The sequence below is a fragment of the Ictalurus punctatus genome, chromosome 10 (genome assembly GCF_001660625.3).
Source record: "Ictalurus punctatus breed USDA103 chromosome 10, Coco_2.0, whole genome shotgun sequence".
Lineage (NCBI taxonomy): Eukaryota > Metazoa > Chordata > Actinopteri > Siluriformes > Ictaluridae > Ictalurus > Ictalurus punctatus.
In genome coordinates, this window is record NC_030425.2 from 8099942 (window position 1) to 8122559 (window position 22618).

General features: G+C 40.3%; 1 protein-coding gene across 4 annotated transcripts in view; it reads right to left on the reverse strand.

The window, feature by feature from the left end:
- Nucleotides 1-339: 339 nt before the first annotated feature.
- The window catches only part of atp13a3 (ATPase 13A3), a 43197-nt gene continuing 20918 nt past the window's right edge, over nt 340-22618 (reverse strand). For 2 of the 4 annotated variants that reach the window (XM_017478285.3, XM_053683057.1), the window contains 26 exons: nt 22310-22444; nt 22046-22118; nt 21583-21714; nt 20273-20455; nt 19819-19976; nt 18556-18744; nt 17551-17612; nt 17229-17379; nt 15467-15583; nt 15337-15354; nt 14720-14873; nt 14503-14623; nt 14073-14197; nt 12595-12758; nt 11859-11981; nt 11221-11300; nt 11063-11105; nt 10613-10722; nt 9157-9253; nt 8832-8904; nt 8477-8654; nt 8153-8328; nt 6656-6744; nt 5757-5837; nt 4830-4922; nt 340-3591 (listed from right to left, as the gene is read on the reverse strand). In XM_017478285.3, coding sequence (XP_017333774.2) covers nt 3391-3591; nt 4830-4922; nt 5757-5837; nt 6656-6744; nt 8153-8328; nt 8477-8654; nt 8832-8904; nt 9157-9253; nt 10613-10722; nt 11063-11105; nt 11221-11300; nt 11859-11981; nt 12595-12758; nt 14073-14197; nt 14503-14623; nt 14720-14873; nt 15337-15354; nt 15467-15583; nt 17229-17379; nt 17551-17612; nt 18556-18744; nt 19819-19976; nt 20273-20455; nt 21583-21714; nt 22046-22118; nt 22310-22444 — 3126 coding nt within the window. In that variant the 3' untranslated portion in view covers nt 340-3390. The remainder of the gene's footprint in view (nt 3592-4829; nt 4923-5756; nt 5838-6655; nt 6745-8152; nt 8329-8476; nt 8655-8831; nt 8905-9156; nt 9254-10612; nt 10723-11062; nt 11106-11220; nt 11301-11858; nt 11982-12594; nt 12759-14072; nt 14198-14502; nt 14624-14719; nt 14874-15336; nt 15355-15466; nt 15584-17228; nt 17380-17550; nt 17613-18555; nt 18745-19818; nt 19977-20272; nt 20456-21582; nt 21715-22045; nt 22119-22309; nt 22445-22618) is intronic. The other 2 variants (XM_017478286.3, XM_053683058.1) reach the window with 1 other exon arrangement.

Sequence of the window (22618 nt, forward strand, 5' to 3'; positions counted from 1 at the left end):
CACTACCTTTATTATCCAACTCAGAGTGTCCTTGGTACCGTCAGTCATAAAACAAACAAACAAACAAACAAACAAACAAACAAACAAAGGCTTACAAAAGAATGTGAACTCCATAAAACTGATAGCAAAACAAATGCTCTTTAATAGATTCCAAAAACAATCAAGGGAAGAAAAAAAAAAATAAAAGAGCGCACAACAATAAATATTAAATGAACCGTGTGTGCAGTTTACAATTCTTATTATTATTTATATTTTTACAAAAGAGAGGATTTCCAAAAATCTGTTAAAAGCGTCATTGTTTACAGACACGGAAGGTACTCAGGATACTGACTCATGATATTTGCACTCATTCAGTGTCAATCTTTTATTCAGAAGATATTCAAACATATTTCCCTGAGGAAATTAAACCACCGATAATAATAACAATAATTTTCCTGTAAGCACATCCACATATATATAAAAAATAAAAATAAAAAAAAAGTGATGGTGTTTAGAGTAAAGCATACATCATGTACATGTGCAGATTTGTACTGATTTTGCAAAATCATTCTAAGCTATTTAAAAAACAAAACAAAAAAAAAAACGCATGTTGACGATGGGCAGTGTTTAGGATCTGCGATAAAGCATTATAAACGTTCCATGTGCATTTAAAAAACAAATAAACAAAGACAAAACATGTCCTCCATTTACATATGCATATTACTCAATAACCTGGCTAGAACAAACCCTCTTCACTGACCAAGATTCATCCTTGGGTAATTTTATGTACCTTTTATTGATTTTTTTTCTTTCAGAAAACGCACGTCGGCACACAACTGACTGAAACGGTGTTTAAAGGAAGGACATACTAGATTAACTTTTGAGCGGTTATGAAATACTTCAGGTGTGAGTTGAGTAATAAGATGCAGGACTTATAAATACGACATCTCCGTGTCATCATGTCTGCTAGCTCTCGTTTTCCTTTCTCGGAAAAAGAAAAGACACGCGCGCACACACACAAAAACAGCATTATACACAAACTGATTTAAATAGAAATGACAAACAATTTTAAAAACAAAAAAACAAAAAATAATTTAACATTTCCCCATATACCCAAAGTACTACACACAAGCGATCGTCCTGTCCTGTCGGCCAAATCCAGTGTGGGATGATGCAAGTTGGATTTTTCTTTTTTAAAGAATTACATATGCATCTTTTTTTTTTAAGGGTCACATGGACATTAAATAATGTAAGAACAAGATCTTGCACATTGCTTAACGCTGATCATTCATCCTTGCTACCTCAACAAACTACAATACAATAAATATCAATCCTTCCTTGCAGAAATGATCATGAGCACGTTTGCACCAAGGAAATGACAAGACGGACAATTGTGTAACAAGAAGTGCAGACTTTACAAAATCACATACAGACAGTCACGCATGATCGTTGATTAAAAAAAAAAAAAAATTTTTTTAAAAAGGTACCAAAAATAGGAATGAACAAAATTTGTAAAGCTATAGCCCTTTCGCTGAAAGAAAAAAAAAAATCCACAATCGAGGAAAAATACAAAAAAAAGCTGATTGGGAAAAGTGGAGTTTGAGCAAGCATAAATAAATGTACATTAACCCCTAACCACGAAGCCTACAGACAGTGTTCAATATTAAAACCTCAGAGGAATGAAAATGGCTGACTGTAGTTTATACTGTGCTTTCTGACCTGCATTAGTGTCCAATCTAATCTCAAGATCCTAATACAATACGATCGCCTCTAATCAGTTCAGCGTCGTACTTTTTACATTTATAAAATAGAAACTGCTGGTATGCGTCATGTGGATCAGTGGGAGCTCAGTGGTTAAGATCAGAAGGTCAAGAGGTCAAACCCCATCACTGCCAAGCTGGCACTCTTGGGCCCTTGAGCAAGGCCCTTAACCCTCAACTGCTCAGATGTATAACTGAGATAAATGTAAGTCGCTCTGGATAAGGGAGTCTGCCAAATGCTGGACATGTGAATGTGAAATGTAAAAATGTCATACTCTGGGTGCTGGTGTGTATACTGAGAGGGGGAAAGAGAGAAATGAAAGAAGAAAAACAAAATGCAGAGAATGCCATCTCTCAGCAGAAACACATCCCAAACACATCATCATCATCAACATTAAGTTATATCACTAAGCCATTAAGGACTGAATCTTAAAAGCAGCATTTCATTTTGAAGAACAAGGGACGCATTAAAAGTTCGATTTTTATACTGAATCTGCGCTCGCAGGACAAGACATGCAAAAAAAACAAACAAACAAACAAGATGCAAAATTCATATTTGATATGTCTGAAAAATTATATTGAAATATTTTCGGAGGAGAAAAAACAATAATAGTTTGCATATGATGAAATGTAGCATAGCGGTAGTTGTAATTCTGACTGGAATACAATTAAGTCCTCTATTGGATTGGACTTCAATCATTTTCAACTCTTTCCATCCATACTGTTGGACAACAAATGACTGGCTCTTTTGTTTTGGTTGTTTGTTTAAATAAACTGCTCTGCTTCTTTAAGGGTAGGTCGGACAAGCTCGTATCACATCATTGAAGGTTCAATTAATGGGCGTGGTTTTTAATAGCCTTGACATTTTTGCTTCATGGAAATGTAAAAACCATCAAGGGCATTTCATCGTGAAGGCCCCCTGAACACTACACAGGAATAATCAGTCATCAGTGTGTACCGGCTGGCTGGCTGCTCTTCTGTTCAGAGACGTCTGAATAGAAAATCACTGTGAGGATTGCGATTTCTGCTAATAAGAGTGGTCTTCCATAATCGGTGTCGCTCAATCACCCAAAAATTACACACCATTCCTTTGGCCCACGACTGCTTAATCATGACTCTATTCTTCCATGGGAAGAAATACAAAAAGCGCGTTATACAAGTTGGGATTTTTTTTTGTTGTTGTTGTTGTTTACAAAAATGACTGGTGGCAAATACTGTCTGCTGAAGCTGTTACAGTTTGGTTGGCTCCACATGCAGATTGCTGATGTCCCCCAAGACTTTAGCATGCAGCCCATTCAATCGGATACTTGGGGCTAAGCTAACAGACGATAAAAATAACTATTGTAGACAGTGTGGTCCAGGTGCGATCATATGTCCCATCTCCTTGTGTGGAGCATCCACAGTTCCCAGCCTGTGGTGTACAAAGATGAAGCAGTGGCAAAAATATGAAGAATAATAAACAACCTTGCTTACGGTGCCTCTGTAGAGAGAACTCTGTCTGTTTCATAGTTCTTACAAAATAAAAAAAATAAAATGTCGTCATGGTGACAAAATGCATTTTTCTCTCTAATGGTGATCCTGTGATGATCCATGATATGAGAGCATCCAAAAAAGTGGGAGGGGAAAGCTTTGGGGTGGTGGTGGAGGGGTGCTAGGAAGCAGCCATGATTTGGTAGGAGCCATTTTCTGACTGAGGCGGAGGTTTGGCCTCTGTGGTGGTTTTGGGTTTGGGGGGCCAGTCCGGATCCACGCTGAGTTCCTGGGCCAGATGCATGTAGCGTGCTTTGGGCACCTTCCTACGCTGGCAACACAGCCACGAGAAGAACCTTGATGTACACAAGTCACCTCCTTCCTGCACACAAACACATGCACACCGCAAACAGGGGAAGAAGGAAAAAAAAAACCCCACACACACACAAGGGGAAGGAAGAGAAGAGAAAATACATTTTCATATGCTCTTCATTTAAACACATCTGTCATGACTGAGTTGGGAACGTGAGATGCTAAAGATGACCAACAAACGAATCCACTAATGCATTTAATCTGACGGATCAGTAATACAGACCGTGCGTCACGTATCAATAATATATATTTTTTTTTATAAAACTACCATTTTAAACCAGTGTTACTCAGTAAAAGCCAATATTGCCCTGTCACAAAACATCCAGAAATCTTTTTAATACGAGTATCCTGTAATTTCTGATTGAAATGCATCTTCACCATGATGCACCACACACAGATTTCTAACACAGTGATCTCAGGTGCTAAGATGGCTGCAGAGGTTGTTTATTGGCACAACTGGAACAAACAGGAGTATTAGAGGTATTAAAGAGAGAGCATTGAGACATTAGGATAATCATAACATTGTCAACAAGGCAGGCCCCACTAGGGGGCAGCAAAGTAGCATTCAGAGAAATCATACTGGAACATGCACAGGTCAAACATTACAACAGGGCCACAGAGAGAGGGCAGAAACATGAGTAGGGTGGGTATAAAAAAAAAGGAGGTGGGGGGAGGAGGGAAATGAGAGAGAAGAAGACAAAGAGACACAGACAGAGAGGGAGAGAAAGAGAGAGAGAGAGAGAGAAGGGATACAGAGAGAGAAAGAGAAAAACACAGACAAAGAAACAGGAAGAGAGAGTGAGAGAGAGAGAGAGACAGCAACAAACAAAAAGAGACAGAAAGTGAGCCAAAGAAAGAGAGAGAAAAAAGTGAGACAGGAACACAAAGAGAGAGAGAAAGAAAGTCGGAAACTATAGTCATAAATAGACAGACTGCGAGAGAGAGAGAGAGAGAGAGAGAGAGAGAGAGAGAGAGAGAGAGAAAGTGAAACTGGAACAGAGAGAGATGGAGAGAAATAGAGAGAGACAGAGAGAGAGAGAGAGTCAGAAACTATAGTCATAGATAGACTGCGAGAGAGAGAAAGAAACAAAGTGAGACTGGAACGGAACAGAGAGAGAGAGAGAGAGAGAGAGAGAGAGAGAGACAGAGCGAGAGACAGAGCGAGAGAGAGAGATGGACAGATGGACTTGGGGGAAGCTACAGTAGTAAGTGAAAAAGTAATGGTGAACAGAAGTGCGATTTCCCAACCTGTGGTGGCGGGGCTGCAGGGGGGACACCATAGCTGCCCTGCTTGTCTCGGCTGAACACAAGCTTCCATAAGACGACGTCAAGGACGAAGGTCTATGGAATATCGCAGTGGGGCGGAAAGAATTAAGAGAGCTACTGATCACATCGCTTTCATAAGATTTCAGCTGCTACAGCAACAGTAGCAAACTAGATAACACCTCTTGAGAAGGGAGTGATTTCAGGCTGTGAGTTAGTGATGAGAGGAAGAGAGCCAAGGAGTTCCTCGAGGAGGAAAAGAGTAAAAATGTGAGCAATTTATCTACAACTGAAGTGTCTAACTACATGATTGGGCAACATGAAAATTGGCTAAAACACAGTTTGAGATGCTGGAGAATGAGGCGGCGTCACTTGCAGTGATGAAAAGGCGGCGCAGTGCTTCGGCACACTAAGAATCTTGATTGAAAGGAATGTAATGTCATGGAATTAAAATTCAAAGGCAATCAAAGGGATCTGGAAGTGGACTTGCTTACACAGCGTGCTAAATACCTCTGTAGCAACAGCGAAACTGTTTTTTTTGTTGTTGTTTTTTTTGCATGAGATTTATGATGCACGTTATACTGTACTCAGCCAGACAACTGGGACGTTTTCATTGGGCTACAGTCTGAACATCTATACAGGACACTGTCAGAACCCAGCAGGTAATGGGTTTACCCATGTAAAACAGGTTTACAGTTCTCGTGTCTTGCTCAAGGAAGACATGAAGCCACATACTTCACACTTACAAATACATTAACCGTTCAAAAAAAAAGAAAAAAGGCTAATTAACAAGGCATGACCGCTGATATGAATGTAATGTCCTACGTGAACAGGGTTGCTGACTAAACAGGCTACTTGCAAAACACACAACCGTAAAACAAACCAATAACCGACAGAGCTTTCTCCACTTACCTCGACAAAGACTGACACGGCAGCGTTAACCAGCACTATAATCAACACAGTGATACGCCAGTTGAAAGGAACACACACAATCTGCAAGAGTAAATTACATAACAGTAATGAAATCCAGTACTTTCATCATAATCATATGCTATCCTACGATGTGCATCAAAAATAGTACTCAGTTTCGGGCTAACTACTTTAAAATGTGCAGTTACCTAATCCAGGGGTTCCCAAACTTTTCCAGGGCAAGGCCCCCCAAACGGCATTAACATTTGACCGAGGCCCCCCTTTTGCAAGATGTCTTTAAAACACATTAAAAATACAGACTTCCGAATATACCCCCCCCCCCTTTTTTTTATATTAATAATTACATCTTACATCACATTAGGAATTGATTGTGTGTGTGTGGTTGTCTGAGAGTGAGTATTTATTTTTCACACCAAATTGTTGAGGACCCCCACCCCCCCCCCCCCCCCCCCGGGCGCCCCCTGGTGGCCCCCAAGGGGGCCGCCCCCCACTTTGAAAATCACTGAGCTAATACACGAGTGCTACAAAAGGGCAGATGGAGCTCGCACCGGGATGACCCGGGCTGGAACCTGCGCTCATTTTAACACTAGATTCAAAAACTAATATGTAGTTAGATGTAGTCCGGAAAAATAAAATCAATAAATGTGGTAATAAATGGCTTTACTATGTTTACTATCCAACACTGCATTAGCCAATTAACTGACTTCAGCCAATACCATCAAATATATCAGAGTAGATCATGATTAAATGATGACCCCCAAACATAATATAGTATAACTGTAGAGCCCCATTTTAAATACAAAACAAATAAAAATAAATAAAAACCCTCCATGCAGAGCATCAGCATTGTAATTAGAAAAGAAAGATGCGGTAAGACGTACCTGTAAAGCATCATCGATATCAGAGATGGGGAAGAGCATGATGACTAACAGGAATATGTACAGGCTGACCACAGACACCATAAAAGGCCCTGCAAATGAACAAACATAAGCCACACCCACACTGTAATAGTAATACAAATGAATTATGGCTGTTAGGCCACACAGAATATATATATATAATTAAATAAATAGTCATCGAACTACATATCTGCATTGAAGAACAGACACTGGGCCTCATTTACACAAGAAATTAGGAAAAACACTTGTATCCTGCTCAAGCCCCAGAGTGTGTGTATATTTACACAGAAGACGACAAACTAACGTACAAGTCGTATCGTTTGAACCGATCACTGTGCTTATCCAGAATACTTTGGAGTCTCTAACGACAACACACTGTCATGCTAGTTCGCTAGGTCAGGGACTACGAATACCAGTGAGAACAATTTTATGTTACTGACTTTAAAGGGGACCTGTTATTATGCAAACTTCACTGTTCGTCAAAGTGTGTCGGCAGAGTGTGTACACAGCCACGCAGTAATGGTGAAAACCCACCCACTCCTTATTTATTTATTTGTTTTTATTAAATATTCCCCATAAAATCATAAACGGTGTCTCAAAACGAGTCGTCCGCATTCTCTCTCCAACGTGACGTCACACTGGAACAAGCCCCACCCACAACTGGAGACGGACTCCGCCCTGCCACACAGTGCGCCATGTTCTCTGTGTCTCGGCTTCGTAAACTTTCTAAGTGTTCTGTTGTTGGCTGTGAGAATCCTCCTGTACTCCCAGCTTCAGAGCCACTGAAGACGCAGTGGAGACGTTTTATTTTTGAAGTAAATGTGCCCCAAATAAACAGCTAAATTTGTTTATATTTGTGCGAATCGGTTCACACCAGACTGCTTCGTGAATGTTAAAAAGTTGCTTCTCAATCATGGATCAATACCAGCTGTTCGTGATCCAGCTTCATATCCAGAAGACGCAAGCATCGCACTTTATATTTTGTGAATGTTTGCAAATCGCCTCTCTGTTTGAGCTTGTTAGCAGACTCCGTGGCTAATGCGACTAAAAGTTACCATCGTCTCCGACTGCATTCACGGAGACCAGAGCTACGTCGTCGTTTTCATTTTTAACCCGAAAATAGGGCTGAACGCCGGTATTTACGGTGTCAGTCATACTGGTTCTCCTGATTTGTTGTTGCCGTAGTATCCGAAGCACGAGCTGTAAAGGTATAGCCCTCTTCCGGACAGGGGGCGTGGCGCAGCAGCTCGTTTGCATTTAAAGAGACGCACACGAAAACAGCGTGTTTTTGCTTCAACCAAAAAAAAAAAAGGGGCATTTACATCACGGTATAATAAATGATCCGTGGGGTATTTTGAGCTGAAACCTCGCAGACACGTTCTGAGACTTGTATTACATCGCGCAAAAAGTCCTCTTTAATTAAAGAATACGAAAAAAAAGAAAGCAAGGCCTTTTCTGTATCTACTTACGAAGACTTACAGTTTTTATAACTGGGCTGACGGAATGGTTTGCCTTTGGAAAAAACGATGGCAACGATGAGGTACTGAAAGGAGGAGACGTAGAACAGGGAAGTGTTCTCGTAGTTTTGGATGTTGTGGTCATCAATCTCTGAGGAGTTCTGCGAGAGATTGCTGTAGGAGGACGTATTGCAGGCACTGAAAAAACACGGGGGTGGTGGGGGGGGCAGCTAAAGTTAATGAATTTAACCACAAGTCAGAACATCACACATGCTTTCTGCTTTAAAGGCAGCTCATATTATTGCATAATATTCTGATATCTGAATAAAGGGCATGGGTGACTCACTCTGACTCGGGGCTCCATATCTCGTACCAGTCCTGGTTACGCACGAGCAGGAAGGTGAAGGTCTGGAAGCCAAGGCAGATGAGGATTTGAGTGAGTACGGAGAAGAGCAGAGGGCCTGAGATCAGACCTGAGGGGGGACGCTGAGAAACCAGCACGTTCCATGCCGGATTCAGACTCACTGAGTGTGAAAAAAAATAAATAAAATAAAATCACTGCAAATCAACGACATCAAGCACAGAGAGCATACATACAGTGTCGGCCGATCCATACACACCGACCCTCCATTTTATTAGGACCTGTCGCTCGCTCAGTGCTTTATGTTTGTATAAGTAAAAGTTCTGAGAAATCTACTCACTGGTAAACACAACAACAAGGATGATGGCCATGTCAATGAACAGGAACTGGAAGTCCCCCAAGTTGCTGAGGATCTGAAAAGGGCATTTTCAGCAAGTCCATCATGGGAAACACTCGATTCGATTATATGAAATAGAGCGAACATTACTAGGTCAAAGGAATGCAAATCTACAAGAGTAAAGTACTTTATAGGTTTTAAATATGGTTATAAAAAGTGCCTCTTTTTTAAAAGAAAGAAAGAAAGAAAAAAAGTGTGAAGCTTTGTGTGGCAATGAACAGTGTGGTTCCTGGTCTTTTGGGTGCATTAATCCATCTAAGATACTTACATAGTAGAGCAGGGTGACGCTGAGGTACTGGATGATGCTGTACAGGGCCATGAACTTGAACACGCAGAAAGACGTAATGAGAGCTGCTCTGCCTTCTCTGCAACATATAACGTATACCATTTAAACTAGTACTCAATGTCTTCAACTCAAATTTTAATCTGACCCCTGGGTCTGATGTTACAAAACATGTCTGACCACAGAAACTGAAGTGTTGCTGAGCAAACAGTTCATCAGTTTGCAGGGTTTCTGCTCTTTTTAGGACTTTTTCCCCCAAGAATTTTGTCATAAATGATACAGGGCCATTAAGAATTTCCAAACGTCATCAAAACAAATAATCCAAAGTGATTGAATTACTGTGTGTAGTGTTAATCTTATACAATGTTTCCACTTGTCTTTGTTCTAACAAAACATCTTTTAATTCTTAAAAAAAAAAAAAAAAAAAAAAAACTTTTTTTTTTTAAAGCAGTATTTTCTCTCAAAACCCCCTCACAGAATATCTTAAATAAACGCAAACAAACGGTCGTTCATGAAAAGCTTTATTTCAGTTCCTACGACTTTTAACCATGCCCTGACTCCCTGGGGTATAAATATAAAGAAGAAAAAACAAAACAAAAACAAAACACTTTTCACAAAAAGAACCGTAACAAAAAGCTCCACGGTCTGAAAGAGAAATCAGCCGGGGGTTGGATGATGAGCTCACGTGAGGACGATGTTTTATGAGTGGACAGATTCTTGTGGGCGTCAAATATATTGCTGTTTGGAAGCACTGCAAGAAAGAAATCCTTCCATAACACAAACACAGAGCCTGACCTTCAGAAAAGCATCGTTAGAACTAGAGCTGACGATGTGGTCAGATGAGAGCAAACTGTTCTGGTTGTGCACACATCAGCATGTTTGGCAACAACACAGGACTGCAAACAAGAAAAATTGACTGATAGCCAATGCAAAATATGGTGGTGGATTACAATTTTGTGGCTGGTGGCTCAGGGGTATCGTGTGTAGATTTATGGCAACATGAATTTGATATTTCAGCCAAAATCCTGGTTGCCTCTGCCAGGAGGTACAGACTTTGCCATAGATCAACAAGACAAATAAATATAAATATAAATATATATATATATACTTCCAAATCAGTGTTTTTCTTTCTAAGCTAGGCATTGCAAAAAACTATTAACTGTAAGGCTGATGGCTTAAAACAGCTATTTTTGTCCCTATTTTCATGAAGGGTGCCAATAATTCTGGACAGCACTATTTAACACAGCTGTTCATGAAAGGTCCGAACCCTTCACTGACCGAATGGGCATTCTTAACCAATGATCACGTTTTACTCAAATATTAGATGGAACTACATTAAGATGCAAACATAAATACTGACTGGGAGAGACCAGTTCCTGGTTATGTTTAAAAGCTTAGATCTGGGCTTGAGGTGAGGGGTGTGTGTACTGGTTCGTTGTACCTGATTAAGCTGGGCACACAGGAGATGTTGGGAGTTCTGGAAGTGAAAGGGGAAGCCACTGAGGCCTCCAGTTCAGAGAGAGAGATACCTCCATGAGCTCTTTTCAGGGCCTGAGAAGGGACAGGAAACAAATAAACAAACACACTCATATACACATACATATCTCATTATTTTATATTATATTTTGTATATATAAACACACACACACATATATATATATACACACACACATACATACACATATATATATATATATATATATATATATATATATATATATATATATATATATATATATACATATACATATACACACACACATACATATACACACACACATTATATATATATATATATATATATATATATATATATATATATATATATATATATATATATATATATATATATATATATATATATATATACACACCCCAAAACTGTACTTACCCCACAGTCATTGGCTCCATCTCCACACATTCCAACATAGTAACTAGACAAAAAACATAATGACCGATATTATATAAAAAAAGTTTACATTTTACATGAGTACATTTATAACCAATAATGGCTGTGTGTGTGTGTGTGTGTGTGTGTGTGTCACTCACTCGACGCTCTGTAGAGCCTCCACTAGCTGGGTTTTCTGGTCTGGAGACATTCTTGCAAAAACTGTTCCATGTAGCACCAGCTAAACCATCACACCCACAAACACAGTTAGCCTTCTACACCTCAAACATGCACAGTTTCTCTGGTTCACACATAATTAGCTTCATAATTATCTCATAAAGCAGCAGTTCTAAAAGTATTTCCACCCCTCTAATAGGATAAGTAAGTAAGTAAATTCCACTGACCCTATCATGACAGATTCATTTTAAATTACTCCAAAATAATGCAACTATACAAATATTAGGTTGGCTCTTTAAACACGTATAATAATATCCTGGTGATTCATCAGAGTCAAAGAGAATTTTGTTCCTGAAATTTCCACTGACAGAACACATTACATCCACATTACACACACAATATATCTACGCAAGGCCTACTTTTTGAATTACTGAGGTTTGGATTAAATTAATCATGTGACCAGTCAAACAGCTCACTTAGTCAAAAAAAAAAAAAAAACTACACTGCTATAACCCAAAAAAAAAAAAAAAAAAAGAGAGAGAGAAAAACAAACAAACAAAGCAAGACCCCACTCTGAGAACCACTGCTGAACAAATAATCAGAGATACATGTTGCTCCTGACCTTCTGGAGCAGGTCCTGGAAGTGCTCAGTAATGACGGCAAATGATTTGCCACTCATGGCAAAGTGGTACTTCTCCACAGACCTTAGTTCTTCAGGCCCGTCCTCCACACCAATCTCCACCTCCTGCATCGGCATACGTAAAAACATTACAAACTAGAATCTCTCCAGCAAAACACGACTTAGCAAAGGCTTTATGTCAAAGAGTAATTTATTTGATAAAATCGCATCATTAGCATCATTGTAAAGCCCCTAGCAACACTCTCTCAAATGTTTTAAAGAAAAAAAACCAACCAAATCTGCGATGCTCTCTCATTAAATAAGCATGTATCAATAGTTTTTTAAATAAGCATTCATCAGTAGTGGATTCAAGACAGACTGAAGTTATATATTCAGCTGGAATATAATCATAACTAAGAGATATGCTCTGCCTGATCAGAAATGTGTAGGCAGGTCAAATCATAGACTGATTGTTGTCTGAGTCAGATTTCCACGGAAATTTAAACAATTCAAAAATTGCTAGCAACAGACCACAGAGCTTTCGTTTTTACACGAGTCATTGAAGTTACGTTGCGTGTTGGTGTATTTTGTACATCATTTCCAGCATCACGTTATTTTCAGTAAATGATGGCTGTTTAATACGCTAAGGCTTTAAGCACAGTTATACACGACTATCTAAAGGCTCACAGTAACTGCACTTGCAGTGTCGGTATTTGTACTGCAGAGGGAGCAGTCTGACCTCAGGCTTGCTGGAGTGCTTGTTGGGGTTGTCTGCATAGCGCCAGTTGATCCTGGCCACCTGGCCATCTCTAGGGGACAGGGCATCAGCAATAATGACTCGGTCCTCGGGCAGGATCATGCCACAGTCCCGTGCCACTGAGATAGCGGTCAGTATATTGTCACCTGTGAAATGGACAGAAATGATAAAGACTTTAATAATAATACAAGAACAATACACTATTTTTTATAACCTTATAGCTTAAGGCTTATCAATCAAGAGCTGATGGAGAGGTCATATAGAGAAACTAGAGGCGAGCAGAATAAAAACCAAATAAGAAAAAAAAAGAAAGAAAGTATAATAGATTTATAAACTAGTAGTAAAATCTTATGGTTGGTTCCACAGGAAACAGGAAGCCAGCGCAGTGATGCTAAAACTAATGTAATATAATATCTCTGTTCCTGGTATATGTAAACACGCTGCATTTACAGGTAACCCTGTTATTACAGTACTATAGATGAGAAAAAACTAAGGCATGGATGTTTTAGCTACATACTACTGTATGCATCTAGAGCCAGATTTCCAAGTGTGTTCAACAACTCTCAACACCTTCACTACCACCCGCAAGAATTGCTATCCAAACAGCAAAGGATGCTGGGTAGACAGGTTACCCTTTTATCTTTAAGAGATCACCTGCCGTTACAGATATGCACAGCTCTGCGGTCATCTTTACAGCTATGAAAACCAACTCTGTGCTGATTAATAATCTGACCATACGGGGAAAAAAGAAAGAAGAGGGGGGGGAGTGGACCAAATACTGAGCTTTGTGGTACAACATGCAGATCATATTTATGTGAAACTATTTCTCCTAAACTAAATGACAATACTTTCTTCCTGTCAGATATACAGATAACCGCTTCATCAGCATTAACTCTCAAATAATGTAGCACTTTCGGTAGTTTCTGTTCTGTGTATTATTTTCATTTAAGAAATCGTTTAATTGTGAGAAGACAACTTATATGTATTTTACTAAAGGGGGAAAAAAAAAAAAAAAAAAAGGTAGGTTAGAGATTGGTCTAAATTTGCCCAGAATTGAAAGATTTATGCTTCTTCAGTAATGGGTGACCATTATTGCTGCTTTAAGTGCATCTGGGAAAATAATACGCTGAGCTGAGCTCGATAAGGGTGTGCAGGAAAGGAAGGCCATACGGAGGAAATACAGAGTCTGCAACCCAATCTAATACTCGCTACATTCACGACGGCGCACTCGTCCCTGGAACACTGTCGAGGCTCTATGCGAGTAAGCCAGAGAGCTGGAAGCTTTACTGGTTTGGATTACAGGAATTCCTAATGTACCAGAACAAGTGAGATTAAGCTGTAGGACTCTAGACACTCGAAACAGCCATCAGCTCTGGGTCAGTGTAGAAGTGTATTCGGACAGACACATGCCAGACACGGAGAAATCGTCATGATAGAAACCAGCAGGTTTTATCCTGTACCTGTAACCATGACCGTGCGGATGTTTGCCTGTCTGAGGACCTCCAGCACGCCGGGAGTCTCGGGCTTCAGCTTGTTCTGCATAACGATCAGACCCAAGAACTCCATGTTCGTCTCTATGTGATTCCTGGAGATGCAGATTACCGCAGATTTAATAGGACATCCGTGGTTAGTATACTACGTATTTCAAAGTACAACTCAAAAAAAAAAAGAAAAGAAAGTAAGATACATAACGGGTTAACTAGGGCTAGTACTGATTATACAGACGGGGTCAAATTTCTTAACACTGAACAAAAGCGCCATTTCAAGACTTCCTTCATGCAATACTTTAACTAAATGTCCTAAATAGAGCCTGTATAGAACTTACGACTCCAGTAGAGAAAACCATGAACTACTGAACCTGAAAAAGCACAAGCATGACAAGGACAGTACCTGTTAATGTTCTGTACTTTATGCCAGGTCAGTTTGGACTCCAGGCGCCTGTGTGCCAGTGCGATGACGCGGAAACCCTGTTTAGTGTAGTTCTCCAGCACCTCTGCAAAGTCCTGTGGCACTGCAGAGCACAGCAGGAGAAAGAGTTTGACACGTTGAACGGCGCCACAAGCGTTCCCAAAAGATTCTATTCAAATTCTATGGAAATTTAACCAACCGGTCTCTTTCTTGCATAGACTTGTCACAACCTCAGGCGCCCCCTTGAGGTAGGCGTCCATTCGCTTTTCTCCGAGCAGCCGAGCCACCACGCTCATCCTCTGCAACGCTGAGGAGAAGGGGAACTGCCGCACGATTCCGATCTCGTAAGAAGCCTGTAAGTGACGAGATTAGCTGCTCCACTGTTCACACCAATCCCCCCCCCGCCGCCCCACCCCATTTTCTCCCCAATTTTCCACCTGCCAATTCCCACCCACCAGCCAGCTCTCCCCAGTCATACCACAGCTACCTAGCGGGGAGGTTGAAAGCTAACGTACTTCCTCCAAGACCATGAATACTGCTGCTCATGCTTCATCACAGGGCGGTATACAGTACCACACTCAATGGAAAGTGCTATCTGCCCTCTTCTGCATGCATGAGCTCACAGATATCCATGATTAGCTAGTGTCGCTGTGATCGACAGGGGACAGTGAGCATGGCCAATTTTACACCCTTGGCTCCCGGCTGTGGAACCGTCAGGATTAAAACGTCTAATCTCCTGATGTCAGGGCAAATTTCTCGCTTTCTTTCTTTTTTTTAAAAAAAATACAGAATTTAAACAGAAACTCAACTACTTACCGACAGCTCGTACAGCTCCTGTAAAATACAACAGTCAACGAAAGCGGTGTCACTATTTGCCAAAACATAAACACGATCTCTGCCAGAACATGATACGTTCTCGTCTAGCGCGCAGCGAGGGCAAACGCACCATGTCCTGCTCCGGTGACATCACAGGTTCAGGAAGGAGCTGCTTGGGTGGGCGCACCACAGTGGGCATGATGCGTTCATGAAGAGAAGTCTCCTCTTCGGTGGCCTCCTCCAGGATCTGCGACACACGCGGTGTATTTCAGCATTACAGGAATACTTGTGTCTTTGAACAGCAGGCATTGTTACTTTATAAATAATTCAAAAGTTAAAGACAGTCAATTACTAGAGACATTAGGGCCTTTCACTGTTTGAATGATTATTTATTTATTTATTTTAAATCATCTGTGTATTTTAAGGCAACAAACCCATATTTAAATGTACCGTATTAAAGTGATGTAGCTGTTCCTAGAACAAACTACTTTTATTCACCGTGTAACAAAATACTACACCACCTCTTCCCTTTAAACATAACCGTCTCAACGTTATTGATGAATTAAACAAATCCCAACGTACAAACTAGTGTATTTGTCCACAGCATCCATGGCCATATTTAGCAGTGTTTATAAGCATGAAAGACTCGCGTGGCAAAGGATATGTGTTTGTTTTCAACCCATGCAAACAGGAAATGGAAATACTGTCGACATCCAAGCGCCGTTTTAAGGACACACATTCAGGAAGCTAGCTCGTTATCTGTTTTTGTCATTGCTGTTAATTACCTAGCTGGTCAAGAGAGTGATATCCGGAGCGATAATGTTAGTGGGTTTAGTCATTTCTAATAAATGAATGCAATGTAGCGGTGAGTTTTTAATACAGGGAACTGTTTCAAGACGTGGAGCATGGCAGAAATGATTTAACATTAATCGCTAGCATCAAATGAGATCAATTATTATTAACAAAGCAAACATTGCAGGAAATGCCTAAAATGCAGCGATTTAACCCTTAAGGCCCTAGATCGATTTTTGGGAAATCCGAGTCTCCTGTTGTTCGTTTTTCTAAGATAGTCTAGCAGTCAAGCAGTCTAGAAGCATCAAGTTTCATATATCATTTTAAACAGGAGAACTTTCACTTTCACTCTAGCTCATTTGAAAGTCCCAATTTTAATCTTTTTTTTTTTGTCTGAGAATGGATGAATTATCCAGAATTTTAGAAAAATGGCAAAAAAAAACAATTTGGTAGGTTTTTGTTGTTTTTTTTTTTTTTTTTTACTGTGAACTTAAACAAAACCTCATGAAGTCTGGATTTTTTATTCTTTAGAAACTTATACCTGGTTGTTTTAGACTTCCAAATGAAATTGTGTCTTCATCTAGCATTGCCTTAGCAAGTTATAGCCATTTATTTCAATATTATTCCAGTCGTTTTTCAATGGAAAAAAAAAAAAGGTATATTTTATTTACTGACAATGTAGATGTGTCCAAAAAAAGAGAGGTCTCTTTCAAATGAAGAATTTCCCCTCCCCCTCATTTTCCCCCCTAAAAAGAAACATGTTGATTGGTGGAGTAGATGACAGTTTGAGCCAGTTTGGCCGCGGGAAGGGTGGGACTAAGCAGCGACAGCCATTTCCTGTTTGGCTCAGGAACACACTGCATACGTTTCCTTGATGAATCAATGCTGCAAGATGCGATAGCGTAACCACGATGTATCCGCATTCACTACGAAGCATCTGAACGTCCAACTGAGAAAAAATGTGATCTCACTGAAAAGCTCAGCCCTTCACGGGGCTTTTTAAAGCATACGGTTTGGATTAGCGGCTCAAAGGTTTCACAATTACGAGCAGGACTAAGATCGAACATGATGCAAAACAACAACACAAGTGAAGAACAAACCCAGCCAGTGGCCTCAAACATCTTCAGGTCCAGAGGGTCTCCAGAGAGTTGGCCCTCGATCTTGGTGAGAGAGTGGCACGTGGCCATGCAGGCCACAAAGTGAGACTTCACCAGACTCTCTTTATAGGCGTTCTCCTCTGAGTGATGGAACCTGGAGCGTGAGAGACAGAACAGCAATACTACGTACAAACATCCAAAGAGATAAAAGAGCAGATATTTAAGATAGACGACCATGAACACAATACAGTACACGCTTGCACCTGGACCTAGATTATATTGTTATTAAAGCTTGTGCTTATTTGTCGAGAACCATGTTGCGTACCTGCTGTTCTCTACTCTCTGCACGCCCCACATATCCAAGCCATCTTCAGTGAGCGTGCCTGTCTGTAACAGGAAGACAAAGAGAAGTTACATGCTAAGCTAGAAAAGCGACTGTACTAGAGAGAGAAGTTTAATATCACAGTCCTGACTACTACCCACGGGTTATTCTAAAAATCATATCACATTGCAGCTCTCGCCTGTTTTCTCACTGAAACTAAGCAGGGTTGAGCCTGGGAAGTACCTGGATGGGAGACCTATTGGGAAAAACTAAGGTTTCTGCTGGAAGTGGTATTAGTGAGGCCAGCAGGGGGCGCTCGGTCTGTGTGGGGTCCAATGCCCCAGTATAATGACGGGGACACTATACTGTAAAAACAGCACAGTCTTTCGGATGAGACGTTAAACTGAGGTCCTGACTCTCTGTGGTTATTAAAAATCCCAGGACACTTCTCGTAAAAGAGTAGGAGTATAACCCCGGTGTCCTGCCAAAATACCCCCATTGGCCTTTCCCTATCATGGCCCCCTAATAATCCGCATCTCTGAACTGGCTACATCACTCTCTCCTCTCCACTAATAGCTGGTGTTGCTGCCGTTGCATCATCCAACTGGATGCTACACACTAGTGTTGGTTGAGGAGATTCCCTCAATACTATGTAAAGCACTTTGAGTGTCAAGCACTATATAGATGTATTTGTAACTAACTAAAGCAAATCAACTATACAGCGTAGTAAGACGGGCAAGAAAAGTTATAGTGCAGTAACAAAAGACAATTGTTTTAACAAAAATGCTAGCGCAATGGGGTTAGGGCTTTTAACTTTGGGTTGGGTGATTGTTATATAATGTGAAGTAAGAGTTATATTTTTTCACATTATAATCATACTCTTGTTTTCTGACAGAACGCACAATGTCATGGAATAATTTACCAGCAACATTACATGCCCGTTCTGAATGAACGGTATTCTACAAGAATACTGTGTAAACAACGCTACACCTTGTTAAGCCTACGTACCTTGTCAAAGCAGATAAGGTTGAGTTGGCCACAGATGTTGATCCTCTGCGGACTGATACAGAAGATGCCAAGTTTCTTGAGACGTCGCTGTGCGTACACGATACCCGCCGTCATCGCCGCAGGCAGTGCGGGTGGCACTGTGATGGTGATGATGTCCAGCGACTCGATAATGATGGTTTTAGCAGGAACCTACAAGTACAGGAATCTCAAATTTAATTAAGGTATTTTGCTATTTAATATATACACATTTCACATAAAATCACATCAGCTTGTAAAATGCATCATTATCCATCCCCAAACTGCTTAATTTTAAAATATATCTTAAACTGTTCTTACATTTGATGGGAAAATGATGTATCTGAATATATTTTGATACATTTAACTATATATAAATATTATTTAAACATTTTAAAAACTTTCCCATGAAACCCCTGCAATTACGCCACGGACCACTAGGGGTCTGCAGAACAACCCCTCACCACCCTAATAAAACATTTTATTTACAAAAATATATATTTTTTAAATGGATGACTTGATGCTAAATCGGTTGAGAAATCAGTTGAGAAATCGATTAATCAAGAAATCAGTGGAGAAAATGTCAAGAACACATTTCTGGAAATTCTCGCCAAAAAGGGTGTCTACTTTGAGGATGCTAAAATACTAAATTACTTTGATTTATTTTGAATTTTTTTTATCACAACATGAATCCCAAATAGTTCCATTTGTGTTACTCCAGAGTTTTGATGACTTTTATTATTCTAAAATGTGGGAAAATTGATAAAAATAAAGAATGAGTGTGTCTAAACTTTCGACCGGTAGTTTATATTAACGATTAATAAATATTAAAGTAAATAAAAAGATATACATCCAAACTGAACCAAAACATAACACTCCAAAGTACAAATAAAAATAGAGACATCCAAAATGAATATATATATATATATATCTTTTTAAATAATTCAAATAGCACAACAAAATTAGTCAGTGATGGTTTTTATTTGGCCTCTAGAGGCCGCTCTCGTACTGCATAATGACAGCGGACTCTTTTCAGCCATCCATGTGGATTTCTGCCGTTAACCAATCAAATCGGTCGACCTCTAATAGTAACTTAACAGTCAATATAGACAGGTATTCATTAATTGTTATGTACTGGCAGGGCTACAATAGTGCTGAAATCCTGATAGTGTACAACAGTGACTGTTACGGGGGGGGTTTAAAGGAAAATACAACATATTTGACGTATCGTGTAGAGAAGGGTATTACCTCATTCATTATGCTCAACACGATTGAGTAGATAAAGCCAACACCAGCCACTCCAACAAGACAAAGCAGGAACATATAGGCATCTCTGTAAAGCTTAAAGTCTGTGGGTTTAGGGTACAAGATGCTTCGAATCAGCTGTCCCTTGGCTGTACTGAAGCCTAGAACAAAGTAATGAGCGTGAGCAAGCATACGGAAACACACACATGCACCAATGCACAATGAGCTGCTTGAATGATTATTGTTTTAAATAATTATATGCTTGGAGTGTATTCTTCCTCAGGACAAATATAAAACCTGTAACCCGTCACTAAATCTTCAGTAATAAGGGCAACATGACTTTAGTTTTACACTGACTATGGAAGATGAAGTTTATCAAACTTAAAATTTTCCTTAATCAGGCACAAAGGGAATGAATAAAGCAGGAAAAAGGGACGCGTTTGTCGTTGCCACTTACCCGTCCTGACCACCACAGCTTTAACCAGTTCTCCTGAATAGAACCGGGTCTGGATGATGTGTGTGCCGCAGAACAGCGTGTGCTTCTTATGCTCTTCCATATCGTACACTTTGTCCCCGTCAGACCCCCTGTCTCCATGTTGAGGGTTGGGCAGGTTAGTCTTCGTGACGGGCACACTTTCACCTAGTGAACAGAAGAAAGAACAAGAGAGAGTGTGAAGAGTTGTACAAATTGTCAGGAAGCTTGGGTTAGAGTGCAGGGGAGCCATGACGCAGTGCCGCTACAACAACTCGAGTTAAGCACCTTGTCTAATACCGGTAAGCTAGGCAGTACCGGGGCGTGACCTCAGTGGTCCTCAGTATCCACAAAACAAGGAGATGGGGATTTTTTTTTTCTTTTTTTCCCCCCCACAGGACCATTACTAAACTCTCAAATCTCAAGTGATCGGTTCAATAATATTAATCTCAATTCATCACCAGTTCCACTTTGATACCATATAATCCTGTATCCATGGGTAGTGAGATACTTCCAGAGAACTCATAAAAAGGGAGGAAAAAAAAAAGTGCACAACTAAACGGTGGTGGTGGTGGTGGGGGGGGGGGGGGGGGGGGGGGGTTATTATATTAATGTGCACAGAAAGGGGTATAATTACTTACAGATTTCAGCGGGTTCCTTACCTTGGAGAACTGCTTTTTCTTAGCGTGTTCAATACTTTTTTCCCCGTGTCATTCCGCTTCATTACACACAACTTTATTTATGGACTTGTAAATCCTTTATATTTCCAGATTTCTTGAGTTAATACTAATGCCTGGTGAAAATTTCATGTTAACAATCTCACTGGAAATATATTTACTGAAAAAAAATGTTGATGCATCTAATACTTATTTCCCCAACTGTATATATATATAGACAAGCCCAATCAGGACTCGTCTAATAAGAAGATTACGAATGAGCATTTTCACTCATTTTCTAAACACAGACCCAACGATTCTGGAGTTTACGCGATGTAAGTATTGTTCCTGGATATTTTGATGGGCGTGTTTTCACGCGGTCTAAATGGGTGTGACGGTATCTGTTAAAAACGACTCAAGGGGATAAAATCAATCTGGGTGAAATGGCTGTACATTCACAGAATGAAATGCCTTTGTACTTGTTGCAACATTGCGGTCTGAAGAGTATCTGAAAAAACACTACATCCAGGCACGAGCGAAGATGAATACAACACTGGATGGATTCTGACAGATGTGGTTTAGCACTGATATTACACATGCGGTACGATTCAGTAACTGAAACAATTCGAATCGAAGAACCTGTAAGCATGCTCTCGTTGACGATGCAGGTTCCACTAATCAGCACTGCGTCACAGGGCATGATGGTTCCGTTGCTCGGGATGACCATGACATCACCTGGGACAAGGTCTGTAGACAAAGCTTCTTCAATCTCTATATTAAGGGCACATAGAAGAAATAAATAAATAAATAAAGAGCTGGACAGCAAGGGAGAGAAGAACGTGGTAGAACCTGGCTGCAAACGTTCAGTGAATACCAACTTTACGTAAATGAGCGAGGTTGCTACGCTGTGTTTAGCCAATCAGGCGAGAGCTTCAGTAAAAGGTGGAAGAGCATAGAAACACTGTGCATGTTCAGCAACAAAACGTGCAACTGGACATGTAGAGGAAGGCAGATAATCGAGCCTTACAGCCCGCTGTCTAGCAAACATTTTATACAGGGTTGAAGGAAGAGAAATGATTTTAAGATGGAACTTGAATCTTACCGTTATTGGTTCTGCAGACTGATACACGAACAGTACTGTGGGTAGCCACCATGTCGTGTAACGTGATATATTGCTACAAAGAATAAAAAAAAATGACATAACTATAAACTTCCTGTACTACTCAGGTAACCGAAGAACAGGCACACAAACGACGTTTGTATCACACAGCAAACGTGACCGAGTTTCTCTGGACATCTTATCCTGATGGAACGTACGTTTAAATGTGCTAGTGCTAGGCAAGAGAGCCTAAAATCGCTGACTCACCTTTCTGATGGTGTACAGAGAGGTAGCTATCGATATGATTGACATTAACATTATAGCCATAGCGTAGTAGTAGTATTCGTCAGAACACCACAGGATAATGCTGAAGAGCTGGAAGATGTAAAAGGGGTTGAGGACCTAGGAGGAAGAGCCAGACGGAAGAGTGATATGAATGAAGCTGCACGTGCGACACACATGGAAACTACAGCACTGTTCGCAAGCAAATCATGCAGGAACTGGTACAACAACATGACATGAATAGACACCATGGCCAGCTCGGTGGTTTTCCTACAGAATTGGGCTATGTGATGC